The 23,936-nt window shown below is 43.5% G+C and overlaps 1 protein-coding gene across 1 annotated transcript; it reads left to right on the top strand.

Moving 5' to 3' along the window:
- Positions 1 to 512: 512 nt before the first annotated feature.
- On the top strand, positions 513 to 23,606 carry LOC140162571 (uncharacterized). Its single transcript, XM_072185829.1, has 9 exons — positions 513 to 706; positions 2,289 to 2,420; positions 3,394 to 3,541; positions 4,600 to 4,956; positions 14,929 to 15,017; positions 18,469 to 18,601; positions 20,221 to 20,407; positions 22,221 to 22,332; positions 23,172 to 23,606. The coding sequence occupies exons 1-8, from the start codon at positions 646 to 648 to the stop codon at positions 22,323 to 22,325; spliced, it is 1,212 nt and encodes a 403-aa protein (XP_072041930.1). The 5' UTR covers positions 513 to 645; the 3' UTR covers positions 22,326 to 22,332; positions 23,172 to 23,606.
- The last annotated feature ends 330 nt before the right edge of the window (positions 23,607 to 23,936 follow it).

The raw sequence follows: 23,936 nt of genomic DNA, 5'->3' as shown, positions 1-23,936 counted from the left end.
TCTCACTCTTTTTTTCCCACTCTTTCCACTCGGTGTACATGTACATTTAGAGAGTACATTCTAAGAAATAAAGGTAGGCCTAGTCTAAAGAGGTTCTAAAGTTATCCTCTCAGTGTTCTAAAAAGAACCAAAAATGGTTCCAAAAGCGTGGAAAATTGCCCCAAAATGTGACACAGAACCGTTTTTGGTTCTTTAGAGAACCTTTAAGGGTTCTCTAAAGAACTTTTTTTTCAGAGGTTCAAGAGGGAGGGTTCTCCTATTAACAACCTTTATTTCTTAGAGTGATAAGGTTCTATTAAAAATAAATAAAAAAGTTTTACTGAAATGGAAAATTCAGAAACAAAACCACAGTTTTGTGATGGCGCTATTCACATTACAAAGCTAGTCTCAGACCTCCCTTGCATGGTCAGATCAAAAAGAGAGTGAGTGATTTCTAAGCTGCATGATTAGCGACCGGATGATCAGTCAATTTGTCAATGAACTGGCAACTCATTTACTCACATGACGAAAACATGGCGTCACACAGAAAACAACAAGTCAAAGTAGGCGTGTAGTGGGTGTAAAATAATAAAGTTTCTCAAAGAACACTTGTGATTATTTGTCAGTGAATAAAGTGAACATGATGCTAAAACTACCTAGGTGACGATGAAGACGTTTTATGTGATGATCACGTGGCAGGTTTCTTGCTTATTAACGCTTATGCAAGGTAAGCTTAAACATCACATGTAAATAATTAATAAAATATGATATCACTTTTATCAGGATACAAATCATGTATAAATATGATAAATGTTATGACATAATTCATAAATTTCGATTTCATAATTGATTTCATGGACTTGTTTACATCATTCATTTAATCATTTCATGATTTGTCATTCATGATAAATAGAGCTAAATAGCTAAGCTAAAACCCTGATGACAAAATTTTGACCAGTGAAAAAAAGTAAAAAAGTAAAAATATCATGGGACATGGTCGATTTTGGAACAAAATAAAGCTTGTTCGATGAATAAAAGGTATGTTTGTATAGCTTAAAACATGTTTAACCGTGATGCAATAGTTTCGATCCCCGTATAAAACAAGTCATACATTTGTACCTAAAGTTTTTTCGGTGAAAAAAAAGAAATAAATAAAAATTAATGACACTGTGTATTGATATAGAATGGCAAGCATGCAGCTGGACGCAATACTTACACAAGTTGTACACCCATCGAATGTGTGTCATCAGCCCTCAGATCGGCCCTCAGACACACACATACAGGCATAGAGTTCTGCAGTAGCATGTTTTGTTGACATTTTGTGTAATGTTTACATCCATGACAGTTCTAATACCATCAACAGACAACTCAAAATCAAATACAAAGGATGTCAGTTGGCAATCTTAATGTTATGCAATCAAGTTTACAACACTATCACTCTTACAATGAGCAGAAAGTCACTGAGTCATGCAATTCAAGTACCAATATTGATTACCTGAAGTGGCCTACTGCAAATGACCAGATATAACCTTTCTGATTTTCTTGTTATTTTGCAATAACAAAACCATGTTTTCCTTGATTTTGGTATGAAATTGAGCAAATAGAATTAATTGTCATGTCAATTTGGAGTTATTAGGGGCAACTAAAACTGATATGAGGTAAGTTTTATATGTTTGGAATCTGTATTGCCTATTCTGAAGGAATGATTGCCATGTAAACAAACCATCCCTTGGCCCATATGGACATGGTGTACTGCTTTTCAGTACCCTGTTTTCCATGGGTGACTGTAGGAACCCATGGATTCGTTGCGTAATGTGTGACTGACGCACGCTGCGTGAGTTGGGACTTCCTTCACTATACTCCCAGCAAAGAACGACCCCAATGCCTGCCAATAAAACACTTTTAAATACATAAGCTTTGCGTTGTGTTGGTATTTATTTGCACCGGCCACATCGAATCGTGAGCTCAATGAGAGCAGGCACAATTATTATAAATAATTGTGAATCTTTTTTCTTACTCTACTTGTACAAAATGCAGTGGGATGATTTCTAGACTAATACAATGGGAAGCCTAAAGCCTAAAAAGAAAACAATCGCGGTAGGAGTGGGCTATGAAAACTCTGAAAAACTCCATGAATATTATTTTTTGGAGAAAATTGGAGAACGTATGTTGACCCCTGGCTTACTCGAGAACTCTAGCTTCGAATTTCCACATGATAGTTAGAGATAGTTAGAGCAAAAGATTTGCAGTAAAATTGAGAGTTTTATTACATGTTGTCATCTCTAATATTTTGAAATATATTTCCTCAGGTATTAGCTACATTCCCTTTCAACCTGTTGAAGCAGTAATACACAGCCTTGTTTTAGACGTAACAGACATAAATTGCACAGATTATCACCCAGCATGTAGTAACTGCGAGGCAGGAACCATACCAAATACGGGTGAGTACATTATATGTCCGGACACTTAAAAGTAGAATACAGAATCGGCTTTATTTCAGTGTTTTACTTCGGGAATCCACTGATTCAAAAAGTTTCAAACAAATACTGTACGTGCCTCCCAAATAAAGATACCTTATTTGTTTGTCTGTTTGTTTGTTGGTTTACCCTGGTTAGTCCATGGGACAACACATGCTTGAGTCCAGTGTTCGAAATAAGCACTTATCCTCTTGTCCTCTTGTCCAAAAATCACTGGGGACAACCATATTGAGCTATGTACTTATCCCCTGGACAACCACTATATTTTACCTCAAAAATCATGATTTTTGACATTAAATTTTGACTTTTGACTTCATGTTTGATTGTAATTTGATGCGGCCACCACCGAGATCTACATTGTATTATAGACCACTGCTTACTGCTAGCACATGGTATGTGATGTCCACTTGTTCAGCATGTCCAGTTCTGTTAACCATTTCATTGAGTTACCCAATGGTGGCAGTACTTGAGATCAGAACCCGGGGATCAGAATGGCGACAGATTTTCCAAAACAAAAAAGACATCAAACAAATTTGATTTTTTGCACTCAAAACTATGACACATTTTGGGGACAACCAAAATGTTTTGGGAACAAGAAGAATTTATGCTTTAGTTATCCTCAGGACAACCTCCATATTTTCCTTATTTCGGACACTGCTTGAGTCCATGGAACTTCCATGGCTCAGACCCATGCAAAATGGACAAGCCAGGCTAGCTCAGCCTAAAGCATCAGTCCTAAAAAAGGAAGGTAGCATACATGTACTTGGGTTTGTAACATTTGTAATTATCAGAGGGACACACAAAATACATAAGGATTTCAGAAATAGGATACTTGTTACTTTACAAGCTGATGATAACTATTATTATTTACTGAACATAATTTTAAAATTTCCTGTATTTCAAAATGTATGAGTGAATCTTCTTCTTCTTTGTTTAGACTCTAGAGACTGTGTATGCTGTGCATCCCAGGGGCAGTGTAAAGATGATCCCAGCGGCAGTATTTGTACACCATGTGATGCCGGCCATTATCAGCCAGACCAAGGGCAGATAGTATGCATGGAATGCCCTGAAGGATACGCTGTCAAGTAAGGACACATTGGGCTATTCCATATAAATTTCACACTACCCCTGTGGAAGATTTTGGAAATATCTGCCACAGGGGGAGTATGAATTTCAAATGAAATTAGCACATTGGGCATCTCCATTTGAATTTTATACACCCTCTGAGAAAGATTCAACCTGAATCTTCCACAGATGGAGGGTAAGTTTCAAATGGAGTCGCCTAATGTGTTCATTCCATTTGAAATCCATACTCGCCCCTGTGGAACATATTTCCGAAATCTTCCACAGAGGTAGTGTGGATTTGAAATGGAAGAGCCAATTAATACAAGGTTTCATTCAGTGGTTTGGGTTAGGTAGCTTTTGATCCGTAGTATCGACCCCTTGAACCATAAAAGGTAAAGGAGTCAAACCTGCATTTTTTACAGGACGGAGTGCCCATCTATCTTTCGTTAGCGATTAGGTCGGACCCCACCGTGAAATGTTGCTGTAGGGGGATCGCCACACCTCCTCCACAGCGAGATTGTTACTTTCCTAGCCTTTAAGAATGCCGGTACCCATTTATACACCTGGGTGGAGAAGAATAATCGAGATGAAGGACCTTACTCAAAGGCAAAACATGGTGGGGTTGCCGGGGCTCGAACCTACAACCTTTGGATTATGTGTCAGAGCTGTTCCGCTGTGCCATTGTGATTTCATGATCTCAAAATGAGGTTCTAGTTACAGTTCATTCATTTATTCATTTATTTCAATAAAATATCTCACAACATTAAGAAATATATCAATTACAAAAAAATCCAAAAATATGTATGGTGGAAAAGGCAGGAAGGCCAATAAGTCCTGAGAATTGCCTTTCCCTGATGAAAGATCTTATGAAACCACCAAACATAAACATACGGTAGTGACAATATTTCACTAGCCGGCAGGGAAGCATAATATCGGCTGACCCTCAGTGATTTTCACACTTGTTTGGAGCGAGAGCCTGCCTTATTTTAAAACCCTGCATATTATATTGAATCATGAAATATTCAATGTGATCAGTAATAAGTATTGAATAACCATTGAAATTCTGTTGATGTTACAGTGCCACAGGGAGTAAAGAGTGTGACCCCTGCTCTGAAGGTCAATATGCAAATGAGAAAGGTTCATCGGTCTGCAAGGATTGTCAACCTGGAACTTTTGCTAATCTAACAAACAGTACTGTATGTCAGCCATGTGCCAAAGGACACAACCAGACAAACTCAGGGAGTTCAGTATGTGAGCCCTGTGATGCTGGTTACTATGCCAATGTGACACAGGCTACAGTGTGTCGAAAATGTCCGGTGGGGACAATGAGCAATACAAGTGGAACTGTTGACTGTATGAATTGTACAGCGGGATATTATCAAAAGGATGAAGGACAGACGCAATGTGACCCTTGTGATCCTGGTTACGCTAATCCGTAAGTATGGTTAGGAGCAGGAGTTGATGATAAAGTGTCAACTCAACATGTAGACCCTCCCTCGGGTCCATGGAGAACGACTGGTAATGTAGATTACATAGCATTAAAAATCAACCCAACACATGGACCCTCCCAGTCTGTAAGCAATTTGCCTTCAAGTTCCCACAAAATGCTGGGAGTTCACTTTTACGGATTTGGAGTCACACAATCTTTCTATATACCACATCCATGTTTTCACTACATTAACGTTTGTGTAAGCGACTGAAACAACGATATTGTATCCGACCAATCAACGCAGCTTGGCAGTGCGGGGATATTTGAAAAGGCTTCCTAGCTAAATAATGTGCAAACATTTGCAAACCGCACGCGATAATATACGCAATATGGACAATAGGCCTAAGTCCGAGTCGAGTGGTTGCCTTTTATTATTGCGCGTACCATGGGTCTATCAGACGCGTGCCACTTGAGCTCAATACCTCTCAGTTGTTGACAAGTGTCCCATCCGATCTTGCGTCACATCCCGCGGCATAGCTTTGTGCTACCATATTTGAATTGAAACTGGGCGGGGCTTTCGTAAGTGACATCGAAACAACGTGCTTCGTTGAACGAAAATTTGGAAGGGAGATCTCTAACAGATTGGACCAGTCTTGGAATCAGCGCTCAATGGACTTTCGCGTTCACTTATAATACGAGTATATTTCTATATTGCTGCATGGTTGACTGTGGTGGGTGTAATTAGTGGCGTCGATTTGTGGATGAAGAGGAATGGGTTTTTGGCATTGAAGAAAATAAGGGGGGGGGGGGGTTACAGGACTTTTCATATTTTTTTCATAGGGCATTATGTAATTATTTATTGTTACATTATCCAGAGATGGAACCGAACCGAGACTGGGGGCCAAATGTAATTTAAGAAAATAAAAAACAAATCAAGTTTAAAACACCCGTACATGTTTTAACTGTCATTAAGGTGGTACTACACCCCTTGATAAATTTGTGACTATTTTTGCATTTTTCTCAAAAAATAATAACACACTGGTAACAAAAGTTCTGTATATTATAGGGGCAAGGAATCCAGTTATTTCACTGAAATTGAATTCAATTACTTCACTGAATTTCGGCAACTCAAGACAAGCGGTACATTATTTATGATAAGAAAAGAGGTACCGCAAGAGTGTATTTCTTAAAAACATACGTGTAATGAACCACTTGTCTTGAATCACTGAGATTTCAGTGAAGTAATTGGATTCCTTGCCCCTATAATATATGCATAACTTTTGTTACCAGCGTGTAGTTATTTTTTGAGAAAAATGCAAAATTAGTCACTAAATTTATCAGGGGGTGTAGTACCAACTTAAGTTGCATGAAAGTGGCTATAACCATCAATGCCTTCACAGATGAAATATCACTTCCAACCTGCACAATATTTTGTTACATTTTCTGCATATATAATGTATTAGTGAAACTCATACAAATGACCTTAGCTTGTATATGATGAGACTCAGTACACGGTCGATCTTACCGTTTCGATGTTGATTAAGATACTTCTTGCATCGATCCCGAGATGCGGAAAAACCAATAGTCATTTTGTCCCACATAAATGAATAAATAACAAAAACCCCGATCCCCGGTGGACTCACCCAAAAGGTGACGTCACACCATATGATCGCCTTATCCTCCTTGGTCTCCGACTGACACAGACGTGCCTATCGATTGTTCATAGCACTGTGTATCAATTTCTAATTAAGGCGAGATATACGGTTGTAGTTTCACACCTTAGGTAAAACCAAACCGGTATTGTTCGGCTGAGGATAGTTTTGACGGCATTTTCTGGCGAAAAAGTGAAAAAAAACGATCCAAAACTTAGCTACATATCGTGCCTCCGTTTGTATACGGGACACACGAGCAATTCAAAATGGCCGCTTCGTTGACGCCATTCATTTTGTTTCCCACGTAAAACAACCATTGCAGCCTGTAAGTTACAATAGATGTTTGTACATACACATTGTATTTCATGTACGGTAGGTTATTGTTGCTATGTTAGGGTGATTACTCTATCGTTATGTCTTCATTACCGTCCAATAAAGACGAGTTAATCAGATATTCATACGGTGGGGATTGGTAGGGACCCGTCTGACATTTTAGTAATAAAGTTAGCCAGTCCTTACTTTTACCACTAACGTTAGCGACCAGCCTCCGTGCTCAGGTTTGCTTACTGGGCTTGAGTCGCGTGTTGGGGGGTAGTGCCCCCTCCCTTTCTCTCCTCGCTTCGCCTCGGCCCTGTCGGGCTTGCCCTTCCCTGGTGACGGAGTGGGCCCCACACCCGCTCTGTTTCACCCACAGGGAGTGCTCACGATCTTCTAGATGTCTTTCTTTTGCTTAGGACTCTCCGAGTTCCAGCTTGACGATTGGGATAGGCTCCGCCATCGCCATAAGACGAAGAAGAAATCTACCAAGGGCACTGGTAAGGTCGACACGGTGGATTCTGCTGTGACAGCCCCTATGGGTCATGGCAGGTCTGCTTAAGGGGCTCCGGTCCCCGGACAAGCAGGCGGTTCTTCGGGACTGCTAAAGCGTCCAAAGGCTCAGCAGCCAGCGAAAGCACTGACTATACGTCGGAGCAAAGTAGCAGGCAGCAGAGCGGTAACCACCAGCGAAAACCCTAGCGGGTTTTGCAGCAGGAGGATACCAGTCGACACGGTAGATTCTGCTGTGACAGCCCCTATGGGTCATGGCAGGTCTGCTTAAGGGGCTCCGGTCCCCGGACAAGCAGGTGGTTCCTTCGGGACTGCTAAGCGCGTCCAAAGGCTCAGCAGCCAGCGTAAAGCACTGACTATACGTCGGAGCAAAGTAGCAGGCAGCAGAGCGGTAACCACCAGCGAAAACCCTAGCGGGTTTTGTAGCAGGAGGATACCAGTCCTCTAGCGAAAATCCTCACGGGTTTTTAGCAGGAGGACACCCGTCTGTTGCAGGCATATCTACGGGCTCAAGCAGCCACAGTAGTAGCCAGCGACGGGCAGCATGCAAGGGTACCCCGGGCTTGCCTGGGTTGAACCCTAGCATGCATGGGTTCAGCAGAGACGCTACCGCGGCCAACGCTGTGGGTGTAGTCTTAGCAGAACCAACTGGGGTTGTCACGGCAGCGTTCCATGGCGGGACCGCCGAGTGATACCCTGGGCCCTAGAATAGCTGCTGGCTGTCCACAGGGACTGGCTGGCGATTATTCAGGGGTTGGGCTCGCAGTCTCTCACGGGACAGCGACCCAGGTGCATTCGGTGGCAGCTACAAAGGCGAGCTACGGCTTGACTTCAGTGGTAGCCGCTATGCACCCGCCCATAGCTGCCGTGAGTGGTCCGCCACACACAGCGACCTTGGGCGAAGCTCTAGAGGGTACAGTAAGTAGCTTGAACAGCCTAGCTGATCAACAACCCACTTATGTCCTCGAGAGCCAGCGGAGCGTGGGTGATCCATTACCGTCAATGGGTCAATTACCTCTCTTGATCGATCACTGTCAAATCAACAGGGCATAGCTCCATTGATTGGCGCTGCCTATTCAGGTGGCGAGGTGATTGATCGGGGGTATGCACGCTCAGCTACCCGTGGTACTAGGCAAGCTCCCTCTAGCCAAGGGACAGCCGGTAGAAGGGTACCCATACACACGGCTTGATCCTTGCGGGAACGCAGTGAGGCATGGGTACAGTGGTACACAGCCGGAGCCCTCACGGGCACCTACGCTGGAACCACGCATACAGCGGCACAAAGCCGGGAACCCTCACGGGTACCCATGCTAGTACCGCGCCGGTACCACGCCAGCACACAGCTTGATCCCCCAAACAGGGAACGCAGTGTGGCGAGGGTACAGCGGTCCACAGTTGGGAACCCTCACGGTACCCACGCTGATACCGCGACCGGTACCGCAGCACCGCCTTAGTCGCCACAGTCTCTGTGGCAACAAGGGGAGGCGGTGCTGGTACTGCAGTACCATGGGGTTACCCTGGTGGCGGATCCTTTCAGGGTCAGCTGCCGGCTGGGTATGCCCGTGGTACCCGCCGCAGGGTGTTTCTTCCACGGCCTAGCACCGTGGCAAGTGTCAGGCCAGCCGGCATGGGGCTAACCCAGATCTTGATCAGGGTAGGCCCCGGGCTGCTAGCGCTAGGACGACGGCTGCGAGAGCATGCGGACCCAGTGGTGCCATGGCGGATACCTCAGGGTCTTCGGGAGTACTCCCTCTTCTGCTGGCAGGTAGTCGGCGAGCCACACAGTGGTTATGCCTTCTTACCCGCTTTCAGATGCCCGTCCTCAGTTACCGTCATCATCGGAGCATGATACGGATACTGTGGGCGAGGGAAAGGAGTCGGAAGCTGAGTCCGGTGGTGACATCACTACAATCTCCATCCCCCGCTGGCCCGCGAGGGGAGCAACAGCACTGATCTTCCTCCGGACACCCCCTAAGGGGAGTCCATGGAGGAGGACCAGGGATCCTTTCAGTAGGATGCTCAGCTGCTGCTTCCTCACAGGGGACGCCTGCACTCGCAGCCCGGCAAACCTCACGGGTAGAAAGCGGAGGGCGGTCGAGCTCAGCAGAGCTATGACGCCGCGTGCTTGCACGCCTTCCTCTGCGATGTAACGCAGGAGGACCACGGGACCTACCTGAGGGGATCCGAGAGGGACCCAGATGTCGCGTCAAGCGTATCACGCCAGACAACATCTGAGCTCTTCCGCGGGGTGAGCCTATTAGCGGTGCTAACAGCTAGCCTCAACGAGAGCTCCATGGGCCTAGCCCATAGGGTGTCCACTCAGCGCCGGGGGGAGGGGCCTGCCACTCCAATCGCTCAACGCGATGGAAAGGCAGGGTCCTTTTTCTCTTTGGATGCTTCTGCGCTACGGTGGAGGACCGTGCAAAGAAGCTACCAACGGGAGCACTCTGAAGAGGTCGGAAACTGCCCTTACCATGGGTAGGAGCTCCGACTTCAGCAGGCCGTGCACCACCAACAGTACCGAGCCCACTACCTCTGCAGCACCCATTTCTGGGAGGCGCAAGGGTAGCACAGGAACAGCTGGCAAGCCCCGAAGCAGAGCAAGCGCTCTTCCAAGGGAAGCTAGGCAGAGCATTCCTGGGGGCTCAGCGGTTTTTCCACAGGGGATCTCCCAGTGGGCGACCGCTATGGCTTTCACCCAGAGGTGGGAAACCATCTCTTTGAGCGCCTGGGTATGGTCAGTGGTGAGTGGGGGTTACAGACTGGCAACCCAGTCTCCCCACATTCGTCTGCACATTTCAGAGGTCCACAGTAGTGCCGTCAGACGGCCCCCAGCGTCGGGCACTACTGACAGGGATCACACAGCTTCCCACGAAGCGGGCGATTGTCCCGGTCTACCCCCGTTCTCTGGGTGATCTTGGAGCCATTGGCTCCAAGGAAGACCGGCGACGGGAGCCCCATCCGGAACCGCAGGCTGTTGAACACGTTCTTCAGGCCCAAGAGGTTCAGAATGGGGACTCTCGCCTCGGTGCTAGCCTGCCCCATCAGGGGCATGGGAACAGCATCGCTAGATCTCTCGGACGCCTATCTGCATATGCCAATCGCCTCTCAAGATCGGAGGCATCTGCGCTTCTAGGTACAGGATCAAAATTACCAGTTTTGATACCGCCATCCGCCTGTCCATCTCTCCCAGGGTGTTTTACACTCTTGGTCAGAGCGGTGGCAGCGCACCTGAAGCACAGGGTGTCAACATCAGTTGCTACCTGGACGTTTGGCTCATATACGGACGCACTCCACTGAAGACTACGGGTCTCATGGGGTTGATAGTCCGAGGGTGCGGGACCCTGGATTTTTGATCAGCTCAAAAAAGTCCAGAGTGGTCCCGACGCAGACACCACTATTTGTAGGGGCCCAGATCACCCTCACGGAGGGGTTCGCGGTGCTCTCACCCGAGCGGGTGACGAACATGGTGCGGTGTGCCTGACTCTTGGCCGAGTCTCGGGCAAACCCGCTGTGGCATGGATGAAGGTGGTAGGCCTAATGGCCAGTATGGTAGACCTCGTACTGTACTGCCGTTTCTACGTTAGGCTTACCCAACTACACCTTCTAGCCTGCTTGCAGGCCCAGTCGTCACCCAATATCCTCGCGGTTCCGTTGTCGGAGATCGCGCGAGAGGAACTCTGGTGGTGGACCCATCAGCCCAATTTGACCCAGGGTGTCAGGTTTCCTGCACCCCGGTATGTCACGTAGTGACGCACCATAGCCAAAACGGGGCTGGGGGGTCCACATCCACGGAGACTCCGTCTCGGGCCTATGGGGGCCATAGAGACAGAGTTTCACATCAACCTCCCTCGCTTACGAGGAGGTGATCGTGGAATCACATACCGTTGTCCTGACGGATAACACAACCGTGGTAGCCTACCCCAACAGACAAGGGGACTCCGGGCCACCACGATTGAGCCTGCATGCACGACACCTGATAGGGTGGTGCAAGTTCAGGTAGATTACGATGAGAGCGATACACATCGCGGGCGTCACCAGCATCCTCGCGCACAATCTGTCACGAGGAAGGGTGTCGGGACCAGCAGAATGGTCCCTTGCTCGAGGTCGCTCAGACGATCTTCAAGGGGATGTACCACCCCTCGAAAGATCTGTTCGCATCTCATCGCAATCATCCACTGCCGGTGTACTGCTCAAGGGTCGCGGACCCCCAAGCATTCACCGTGGACGCTCTGTCCATAGACTGGGGAGGGATGACAGCTTATGCAGTCCCTCCGATCTCACTACTCATGAGGGTGGTGGCCAAGATCGGGTGGGAAGACTGCATTGTCATTCTGCTAGCGGCAGGCCGCTGGCACTCCCCGAGGTACCAGATCTACTCCGGATGCCCGGAGCGGAGGTACCCAGTCTATCACTAGAGCACCTGCAGTTAGCTGCATGGCCCTTACCAGGGAACACGCAGCGGAGGGATACTTTTCATCAGAAGCTGTTTTTCTCATCGCCGGGCTAGGCGGAAGTCTACCCTCCGTGACGTATAGCCAGAGTCTGGCTCCATACTACGCTTGGTGCAATGAGACAAATAGCTCTCCGCTAGAGCCTCTGTGCTGCTAGTTCCGGAGTTTCTGACAGAAAAGTTCCAAGCAAGACTTCAGCGGGCCACTGGGGCCAGCTATAAGTCAGCTGTCCTCTCCATTCACCGAGGTTTCGAGACGGGTCGACTATCATAGCCGATGGTTACCTTATTAGTCTACGCCGACGGTATGTTCAACAGTGTCTACCAAAAGGAAAGTGATCCTCCTAAGGGATCCCAACACAGTCTTAGATTACTTTAAGGGTCACCTTTTGACCTTCCGTCAAAAGCGACGCTTAAATACGTAACTCTCAAGATGGCTTTCCGGTTTGGCGTTGGCTTCGGACGGCGGTGCTGAGTTGCACACGGTCTCGAGGTTAGCTTCCGTGTTCACAAACACTGGAGCGACACTGTTTCGGCGCTCTGTTCTCGTGACTACGAACGGGCGCGGTGCATACCGACATTCGTCCCTCTCCAATCCCCAGGGTTGGGCAAGGTTCGACTGAAGCCAAAGATAGGCTGGGGTGTCCGATAAGGCGCTGCAGCACTATTTCTTCCGAACACAAGCCTTGCGAGGGACTCACGACCGCATTCATCACCCTTACAGAGTTTTCGGTCCAGCCGCTGTCGCAATGGCTGGTCCAGGTGTTGGTGGGGTCCGGGGGATCGCGAAGGTTTCGCGTCTCACGACCCACTCGACACGAGCTATCTCATCATCTTGGGTATACCGTTCGGTTGTCCCTTGAGGAGATCTAGCAGGCGGTGTCCCGGAAGCCACCTTCGCCCTTCTCTACGATACTTCCGTTTACGTTAGTAATCAGAGACGGGGCGGGAGGTTTACCGGGACATTGTTCGGGCGATCATAATACGGTGGTGTACGGGTACCAGGTTTTCAGACTATACAGAATACTCAGCATGGTAAGAACCAGTGTCGCTATTCTTAACCACCAAACTTATTAAGTAAGGAGGTTTATGTCTGTGATCGCGTGGTCTTTTTGTTTCCCGACCGTTGGGGAAAATATTTTCTGACCTCGCGAAAACCATCGTTACCGCTCCCGATCCCTGATCAGATGCTGACCAATCTTGTACCTCCATCCGTCGGTTACTTGCTAGATCGATCTTTCAGATGTTGATGCAAGAAGTATCTTAATCAACATCGGAAACAGTAAGATCGACCGGTGTACTGAGTCTAGTCCCAAACAGAAATGTTTGGTAGACTCATAACCGGTGCGATCTTACCTTTCCGATGTTGATTATCCCGACCCCGCCACCCCTACAAGTTTGGTCCGAGTAGGGGATCCCAAGTCGGATAAGGGGCGATCATATGGTGTGACGTCACCTTTTGGGTGAGTCCACCGGGGATCGGGGTTTTGTTATTTATTCATTTATGTGGGACAAAATGACTATTGGTTTTTTCCGCATCTCGGGATCGATGCAAGAAGTATCTTAATCAACATCGGAAAGGTAAGATCGCACCGGTTATGAGTCTACCAAACATTTCTGTTTGGGACTAATCTCAATTTATTTCACCTCTCACATCTGAAGAACTGTGATCGGAATAGATCTCTGATACAGGCACATAAATGTGTATGAAGTATTCAGGTGGAAATTGGGATTGCGCCAAAAAAATGTTTGATTGGCGTAACCTGACCGACCCTAAAGTAGGCCCGACCCTGACTTTGTTGTATTAAATTTTAAAAAAGAAGAAAAAAGTTCGAAGGCCTTTATGAAATGCAATTTACAGCTTTAGAAGTAAAAAACAAAACAAAAATCCCTACCTACCTACCCTAATTTTTTTTATGTTATGCCAATCAAACAGTTTTTTTCGGCCTTACTGTTTAATATGCCATGTACTATATTTTGACCTTTACCATGTATTATGTTTTCTGGCTGTCTGAAGAATTTTTTTGTTTCATTTCCCCCCAGATATTGGGTTAATTTATTTGCCCAAAATTGGGTTAATTTATTTTATTTTTCATTGAGAAATTGGAGGGGCGTTTATTTTTAGGGGGGAGCATTTATTACAGACAATACAGTATGTATACTTTTATAAACTTTAGACCAATAACAGAACAGAAAAGTTTGTATACTTCCAGGGTTAAGGCCAACCTGAAATGGACTTTCATACTTTTGAGTTTTGAATATATCTTAACATAAAATTAATATCATTCAAAAATGAATAAGACAGGCTTTGGATACATAGAGTTTTTCACCTGAACTCCTAAATGTGAGCTGATCAAAATCAGCCGGAAGTTGGATATATTGATTTTCAGGTATAGCCAAACAAAGACAATATAATTTTTTTTTGTTACATATTGTTTTAGAAACACTTTATCTGTTCATATCTTTGGAACTAAATGATCAATTTCAATGGGGTTTTCTGCAAAATAGAGCTTTGCAAATGTTTTATACAATCATGTAAAAAGCTGAAAATTGACAACTTCAGACTGATTTTACTTGATCAGAACCCCACTTCTGTATACGCCGTAAACTGCGCCAAATTGGCAGATCGCTGAAGAACCTTGCTGTAAACTATAATTGAATGCACAATTTTTGAGAACAAATTTTGCGCACCAGTTTTAGAAAATTTGATTTGCGTGATTTTTTCCCCAAAAAGTTCAAATTTGCAGTTTTTTAAATTGAATAATGCGGCACAGAGTTGAATTCATTATAAAGGCCTATGGTCTTTTTTCTGTACTTTTTTCTGCATGGATTGTAATTTGTATTGCAGATCACCGTGGATTCTTTCAATTTTGTGAAAACTTTTTTGGAAAATGAATACTTGGATATCTTGGAAAAATCTTAAAATTCGCGGCAGAACCTAAAATTCGTGATTATACACAAAATTCGTGAAATTTAGGATTTTTGCCCGTCACAAATTCCCTCGGTGCTAACTATAATCATACATGCTATCATTTTTATTTACAGAAAACGTGGTATGTCAGGATGTCAAGTGTGTAATAATGGCAGACATGCCAATGTGTCTGGATCAAAAGACTGTGGCATATGTATGCCTGGTAAGTTAACATAATAAATAATAAATAAATAAATTTCGGTATTTATATAGCGCTTTTTCCAGAGGATTCAAAGCGCTGTAATTTCGCTAATTCGTGGTGAATCATCACAATCAGATCGCATCAACTAGGCTAGTTGCAGCCAACCCGGCGCAAACCTATCCGCACTTAGATTGTAACATCCACCCATTTTCTGCAGCTCCCCAAATTCCATTGGGTGAAGGAAGTTTTTGATAACGAAACAACTAATCACCGATTTTAACATGACATAGTGCATTGGGCTATTCCATTTAAAATCCACATACCCCCTGTGGAAGATTTAGCTAAAGTCTTCCACAGAGGGAGTATGAATTTTGAACAGAATAGACAATTGGGTAACTTTCATTTGAAATACTCACTCCAGTTGTGGAAGATAGGTGAAAGCCACAATACAGAGGGAGTATGGGTTTCAAAATGATTAACACTAACCAATTACATTTGAAAAACCTCCCCCCCCTGGGGAAGATCTTGCCAAAATCTTCCACAGAGGTAGTGTGGAAAACTGTGGATTTGAACCGAATAGCCCATTAAAAAAAAATTAACAAATCAGGGGCAGTGCAGTAATTATGAGCCCTCCCCTAGGATAAATTAGGGGGGATTTTTGGCCAGCCAAAAGGGGGGGCAAGCAATTTTTGGGCAGGTCGAAAGCAATTTTTGCTGAGAAGGGGACAAACGATTTTTGGCGCATAAATATGGGTACCTTTTAAACAACACGCTCTAAAAAGTCGCAGGAAAACAGGATAGAAATATTCAAATTCCTGCTTGCTACGCTGGCATTTATATATATTTTTTTTCGCCTAACAGGAACAATGAGTTTTGATTAACATTTGCAATTTCCTGAAATGGGATTGTGAAGGACATAATATCAATGTATCTTGTTGTCACATGATAAGCACATGATAATAAGAGTTGGTTTGGAATAGAATTGTTTCCTGGTATATAGTTAGGGGAAAAAGTTCACTTTGGTGACCACTCTCTGGCTAGTAAGGTTTGACGATTGATTCGTCTTCTATGGACCATTTAGAAAAAAATTAGCCACCATGTCCCTCGCAAAAATCCCGGCATTTTTTGCTAGAGGCCAAAATCCAAAATGGCGCCGCCACCATTTTGAAAATTTAAGTTTTGAACCAGACCACCTATAATCATGCACAAAGACACTTTTTCGGATATGTCGGTACAAGGTTCGATTCTGACATTAGTTTGACATTCTGGCATAATTTTCACCCAGAAATCCAAGATGGTGGCGGCACCATCTTGAAAAATTTAGTTTTGAACAAGAGGACCTAAAATCGTGTACAAAGACACTTTTTTGGACAAATCGACCACAAGGATTTCAAATTTGACATTACTTTGACATTACGAACTCATATTTACCCAGAAATCCAAGATGGTGGCGCTTGGTATCATCTTGAAAAAAAATAAGTTTTGAACCAGATTACCTAAAATCATGTACAAAGACACTTTTTCGGTAAGTTGACCCCAAGAAATCCGAATCTGACATTAATTTGACGTTACAACATAATTTTTGCCCAGAAATCCAAGATGGCCCCCATTTTGTAGAGCGTAAATGTGATTTTTGAATGAGAGCAGAAGCACAAGTGTGTCATTTCGCCTTATCTGGGGTTCATGTCTCTTATATGGGGGTTAAACTGCCTTATCTTGGGTTTACATCCCTTATCTAGGGATAAGGCGCCTTATCTGTGGTTTAGACGGCCTTATCCTGGGTTTACGTTCCTTACCTGTGGCTAAGATGCCTTAACCTTAGCATATCGCAGTCTAAACCCAGATAATGCATATAAACCCAGATAATGCGCCTAACCCCGGATAAGCGACGTAGACCCCAGATAAAGCAGTCTAAACCCCAAATAAGGTGCCTTAGCCCTTAATAAGGAACATAAACCACAGAAAAGGCATCCAAACCCCACATAAGGTGCCTTAACTGAACCCCAGATAAGGCGGAAATGACACACTTGTGCTTCTGCTCTCATTCAAAAATCACATTTACGCTTCTACCAAATGGGGCCATCTTGGATTTCTGGACAAAAATTAAGTTATTACGCCAAATTAATGTCAGATTCGGATTTCTTGGGGTCGACTTACCGGAAAAGTGTCTTTGTACACCATTTTAGGTAGTCGGGTTAAACACTTATTTTTTTCAAGATGGCGCCGGCGGCCACCATCTTGGATTTCTGGGTAAATATGAGTTCGTAATGTCAAAGTAATGTCAAATTTGAAATCCTTGTGGTCGACTTATCCAAAAAGTGTCTTTGTACATACCATTTTAGGTCCTCTTGTTCAAAACTAAATTTTTCAAGATGGTGCCGCCACCATCTTGGATTTCTGGGTGAAAATGATGCCGTAATGTCAAACTAATGTCAGAATCGGAATCCTTGTACTCGACATATCCGAAAAAGTGTCTTTGTGCATGATTATAGGTGCTCTGGTTCAAAATGGTGGCGGCGGCCATTTTGGATTTTGGGCTCTAGCGAAAAATGACGGGATTTTCGCGAGGGACATGGTGGCTAATTTTTTTCTAAATGGTCCATAGAAGACGAATCAATCGTCAAACCTTACTAGCCAGAGAGTGGTCACCAAAGTGAATTTTTTCACCTAACTAATATAAGGCCAAATAAAGAAATTGTTATGTTGTCCTTGGCAACCTACCCTGAAAGTTGGAAAATGCTGTGTAGCGTTTGTAAAAAAATCACACTGTTTGTTTAGAAAATGAACAGATTTTATTGGAGGAATTGTCTTAAAACTCCTCTGTATACAATGTAGACAGCAGTAAATTTGCTAATTGTTGAACGATACAATATTATTTTTCAGGGATACCTTTGATCGCCAGACAAACCCTATGTGAAAAATATGTTTACACATACATACATACAAAATGCTTATATATAGTGCCTCTACATAAAGAACGCAGCGCTGAACCATAATAAAAACTACACATAGAGTTTTTCGTTGCCTAAAGTTTAATATTTGTTAAATAAGAACCACGAACTGTTTATAGGTGGTACTACACCCCCCCTGATCAATTTTTGACACATTTTGCATTTTTTTCTCAAAAATAATACACACTGGTAACAAAGTTATGTATATTATAGGGCATGGAATCAAATTACTTCACTGAAATATTAGTGATTCAAGACAAATGGTTCATTATATATGTTAAGAAATGAGGTACATTCTAGCGGTACCTCTTTTCTTTTGTCATAAATAACGTTATGCTTGTCTTGAGTCACCAAATTCCAGTGTAGTAACTGGATTCCTTGCCGCTATAATATATATAACTTTTGTTACCAGTGTGTTATTATTTTTTGAGAAAAATGCAAAAACAGTAACAAATTTATCAAGGGGTGTACATGTAGTACCACCTTAACTAATCATTTTCTTCTTGTGTGTATATCAATAGGTTCCTTTTCTGGAGAAGAACCAGCAGTCAATTGCACAAAATGTACAGAAGGGACATACCAGCCACAATTAGGGCAGCCCAGGTGTTTTGAGTGTTCAACAGGATCATACTGTGATAAAATAGGCTGCACAAGGTGAGTAGCGTACAGCCTCTAAGAACTACTGTGATTGGTTACAAAAAGGCTTGTATCATGTATTGAGCCAATCAGATACTTGGTAAGAATTAGTCGGGACTGAATGGTATTAAGGGGGTACTACACCCCTGGCAAATTTTGTGCCTATTTTTGCATTTTTCTCAAAAATTATAGCGCATTGGTGAAAATTAAGATATGTATATTATAGGGGCAAGGACTACAACTACTGCACTGAAAATTCAGCAACTCAAGGCAAGTAGTTATTGATTTATTGATCAAATATTGGTTTCCCCTCATTTTTGACTGTAACTCCACAACTGTTGTCTATGCTGAAATAAAATTTCCAGTGCTGTAGTTGTAGTCCTTGCCCCTATAATATACATATCTTACTTGTCACCAATACCCTATAATTTTTGAGAAAAATGCAAAAATAGGCACAAAATCGGGCAGGGGTGTAGTACCCCCTTAAGCTAAAGATTGTTAAGATATCTATAAGCTCTATTTTGATTGGTTACTCAGATGATTATATCATGCAATTAACCAATCAGGAGCAGTGGTGGCGCCAGGAATTTTTTTTCCGGGGGCAAAATCAACACATTTTGTGCAAAATTGGAAAAGTGGAAATTTTTGTAATTTTAGATTTTAACTAGGGGAGGGGGACAACAGGAGGGGGCAAGAGTTCTGACTGGGGGGCATAGGGGTGTTTGGATTTCAACTGTAAGTTTTGAAAAGTACGGATGGACCTTGCCAGAGAAGATATCTTACACTTCCCACAATTCATTGCGTCCACTTCAATTTTCTGTACTGATTTGCTATCTAGTGCAATATCGGTCGATAGTGACGAAATGTACCTCAATGAACAGAGCACATACAGATCTTGCAAAATATGTTTATTTCTTGACTATCAACCCATGTTTATGAAGATACTGAGTTACATCAGGTTTGGTAATCAACAAATAAAGAGAGTTTTTCTTTTGTCAAAACCAATTTGAAGAAAACTTACTAGTTTTTCTTGCTTTAACACCGGAAGTGACATAACTTCCCGCCAGTCATCAGCTGTTGGATCATCACAACAACACCAAGCTTTGATAAAGTCAGTGGCTCACTGACGAAACTGTCAGCAAGAAAAACTAGTAAGTTTTCTTCAAATTGGTTTTGACAAAAGAAAAACTCTCTTTATATACTGAGTTACAGTTGCTGAGCTCTCCCATTGCATCTGGCCCAAAATTCAAATTGAATATGTCACATGATCAAGGGGAACGAGTCACATGTCGACCCTGGTCGAAAATGATTTTTACATATATTTCTAACGAGGACATTTAGAGCTTTGAGAAACTTAAAACCCCATGTTGAACAAAAAAAACAAAAGAATTTTGACACTTTCTCTGACAATATCTCAAAATCAATATTAGCAATATCCGACTCATTTCCCTTGATTATGTCACATATATAATTTCCCCCAGCCAGGGAATGTACTAGGGCACTGCCTGCACCAAAGACCTTAACCACTGGGGCAGGCTTCTCTAATTTTGTCTTTCCGTCTGTGAATTTGCCTCGTCCACTTCATAAAAGGCGCTTTGTTTATGATAATAACCATACAATTTGTTTGTTTGCTTCAGTTGTTACCCATGCCAAGCAGGCCAAGAAGCTAAGACCTTCGGTGCCACCAATTGTACAGACTGCGCAAAAGGTTATGCCAAAAACACACAGAGCATGAACTTATGTACACCGTGTAGCCAGGGATGGTACCAGGACGAAGAAGGACAACTCACGTGTATTGTATGCCCAGAAAATTTTTATTGCCCAGTAAGTACCACCATCACCCCTTTATCCCACCCGGGTAGGGGGCAGGAACTTATGTACATTGTGTAGCCTGGGATAGTACCAGGACCAGGAAGGACAACTCGCATGTATTGTATGCCCGGAAAATTTCTTTTGCCCAGTAAGTATTAAATCCACCACTCCCACCCCACCCCTGTATCCCACCCGGGGAGGGAACAGGAACATATGTACACCGTGTGGCCAGGGATGGTACCAGGACCAAGAAGGACAACTCACATGTATGCCCGGAAAACTTATATTGCCCAGTAAGCTTCTAATCTACCACCCCACCCGTTTATCCCACCCGGGGAGGGAACAGGAACATATGTACACCGTGTAGCCAGGGATGGTACCAGGACCAATAAGGACAACTCACATGTATGCCCGGAAAACTTATATTGCCCAGTAAGCTTCTAATCCACCACCCCACCCGTTTATCCCACCCGGGGATGGGCAGGAACTTATGTACACCGTGTAGCCAGGGATGGTACCAGGACCAATAAGGACAACTCACATGTATGCCCGGAAAACTTATATTGCCCAGTAAGCTTCTAATCTACCACCCCACCCGTTTATCCCACCCGGGGATGGGCAGGAACTTATGTACACCGTGTGGCCAGGGATGGTACCAGGACGAAGAAGGACAACTCACATGTATGCCCGGAAAACTTATATTGCCCAGTAAGCTTCTAATCTACCACCCCACCCGTTTATCCCACCCGGGGAGGGAACAGGAACATATGTACACCGTGTGGCCAGGGATGGTACCAGGACCAAGAAGGATAACTCACATGTATGCCCGGAAAACTTATATTGCCCAGTAAGCTTCTAATCTACCACCCCACCCGTTTATCCCACCCGGGGAGGGAACAGGAACATATGTACACCGTGTGGCCAGGGATGGTACCAGGACCAAGAAGGATAACTCATATGTATTGTATGCCCGGGAAAATTTCTATTCCCCAGTAAGTATCAAATCTACCACCCCCACCCCTTTATCCCACCCGGGGAGGTGGCAGGAACTTATGTACACCGTGTAGCCAGGGATGGTACCAGGACCAAGAAAGACAATTCACATGTATTGTATGCCCGAAAAATTTCAATTGCCCAGTAAGTATCAAATCCACCACCCCTACCCCTTTATCCCACCCGGGGAGGGGACAGGAACTTATGTGCACCATGTAACCAGGGATGGTACCAGGATCAAGGACAACTCACATGTATTGTATTTGGAGGCACGGTGGCGCAGCGTTATGGGCATCCGAAAATATCTATTCCCCAGTAAATATCAAATCCACCACCCCCACCCCTTGATCCTACCCAGGGAGGGGACAGAAACTTATGTACACCGTGTAGCCAGGGATGGTACCAGGACCAAGAACAATAACTCGCATGTATTGTATGCCCGGAAAATTCTATTGCACAGTAAGTATCAAATCCACCACCCCCACTCCTTTATCCCACCCGGGGACAGGCAGGGCCTAGATTTCGACGACAATCACAGAATTGATTCTCGTAATGCTTCTCATAAGATTCGGTTGTGAGAATCAACTTCTCTCATTGTATCATACAGTAAGTGCAGTGATGATGGACTTTGATTCTCGCAAACCAAGGCGAAATCAAGGCCCTGACAGGAACTTATGTGCATTTATGTGTAGCCAGGGATGGTACCAGGACCAAGACGGACAACTCGCATATATTGTATGCCCGGAAAATTTCTATTGCCCAGCAAGTATCATATCCATACTAAAGACCAGTTTTAAACTACTTTTGATAACCTTTTTTATTGTTGTTTCAGTGTATATACTGTTCTCCTATGCCATGTCCGCCAGAAGCATCATGTCCTAAAAGGCAGTCATACGCCACACTACATCAAATGTGCACCGTTATTCATGAAAAATGACAAAAAAGTAAGTATTTATTTTCAGTTATTACCTTTAGTGACGGTGTACAGATGATGCACCGTGCAGATAATGGCACCGAATACAGGGTGCAAAACTTAAGTTCCCCCCAAAATACTTGTTAAAATAAATCAAAAAATATTTTACGAAATGCAAACCTGTAAAAAGACATATGTAGCCTTATTTGTTTTACACCTATGGAACAAATTATAGCGCCACACGTCACTGCGCTCAGTCACAATGGTTCATCATGTAAAAAAAGACCGTTTTAAACTGTGTTAAAAGTTGCATCTGAGTCTACAGGAGTCAACTCTCAAACAAATTACAGCAGGCCAGATCTATTCATCTGTTTGTTAAAGAAAACCTGACTGCTATGGGCCCAGGTACAACTTTTAAAACAACCTCTTTTCTTACATAATTAGCCATTGTGACTGAACGCAATGATGTATGACACTATAAATTGGTACACATAGGTAAAACAAATAGGGTTATACATATCTATTTACATTTTTACATTTCGTAAAATATTTTTCTACTTATTTTAAAAAGTACAAGGGGGAACTTATAAGTTTTGTACCCTGTATATTGTACAGCTTTGTGCAAATTAAACATGTGGTCCAAGCTTCACATCCATATGTTCACAGACTCGACTGTTGCGCTGAAGATCGGCAGTTTAAATTTCTATGGTAAAGCAGACTTCGGGTTGTTCCTTGTTCTCTAAGCTGCCATCTTTTGAGTTTTAACATCATGCTCTGTGCTCACCATCCATGCTCCAATTAAAAAAAAAAATTTTAATTAATTTTGTATTAATCATACAATATTTGTTTTTTGTTCATTTTTACCAACAGGTCTGCGTAGCAACCAAAGAATTTTACATTGTGCTGGCAGGCGTCAGCGCTGCCGTCTTGCTAATATCATTTGGGCTTTTTGTGCAGTACAAAAAACGTCAACGAGAACTACGTTTCACAGGGACCGAAGAAGAATCGCTTCTGAGTACTAGCATGTCCAACGGTAGCAGTAAGAAGAGAGAACCAGTGTATATGGGATTGTAAACAAAGAACAGATGATGTTGTACTTCTTTTTTAGCAATAAGTCTATTGTGTTTTGATGATTATAATTGTTGGGCAATTTTTTTAAAAATTTGGGCTGCCACCCCAAAATAAGTTGTGGTGGTGTTTCCAACTTTCGGTACAGCAAAAATTATATTTTTTCAGCGTCGAGATGTGTACTTTGTAATTTTCTTGTCTTTATTTGTCAAAGTCATTTAGAGTTTGGTGTGTACAAGATTAGGCCAAAAAAAAAAAATTGTTGTGTTGCCCTCAACCGTCCTACCCTAAATCCGGAAAAATCAGGGCTTATTTTTTTTTTTTTTTTTTTTTGAATGATGATTTTGACAGATTTGTTCAAAAACTCAATGTTTTTCACTTAAAATTAATATTTTATTGTAAGACTAGTCTTTAATTGTTGTCTAACAGATATCCAGAAGTCAAAATTGACAAATGTCCCCTAATTGAACAAGCATTATTTAATATTTGAGGGGATTTTTAAAAACTAAAGGTTTAAAAAAAAAAAAAAGAAAAAAAAATAATAATCCGACCGTCCTACCCAAATTT

This window comes from Amphiura filiformis, chromosome 10 (assembly GCF_039555335.1).
Source record: "Amphiura filiformis chromosome 10, Afil_fr2py, whole genome shotgun sequence".
In the NCBI taxonomy this organism is placed as follows: Eukaryota; Metazoa; Echinodermata; class Ophiuroidea; order Amphilepidida; family Amphiuridae; genus Amphiura; species Amphiura filiformis.
Note: the sequence above shows the minus strand (reverse complement) of the source record. Positions and strands in the feature narration are given on the sequence as shown.

Coding starts and splice junctions, on each gene's coding strand:
- LOC140162571 (XM_072185829.1), top strand. CDS start 646: ATGAAGACGTTTTATGTGATGATCACGTGGCAGGTTTCTTGCTTATTA. Junction 2,421..3,393: donor AGGAACCATACCAAATACGG/GTGAGTACATTA, acceptor TTCTTTGTTTAG/ACTCTAGAGACTGTGTATGC. Junction 3,542..4,599: donor CCTGAAGGATACGCTGTCAA/GTAAGGACACAT, acceptor TTGATGTTACAG/TGCCACAGGGAGTAAAGAGT.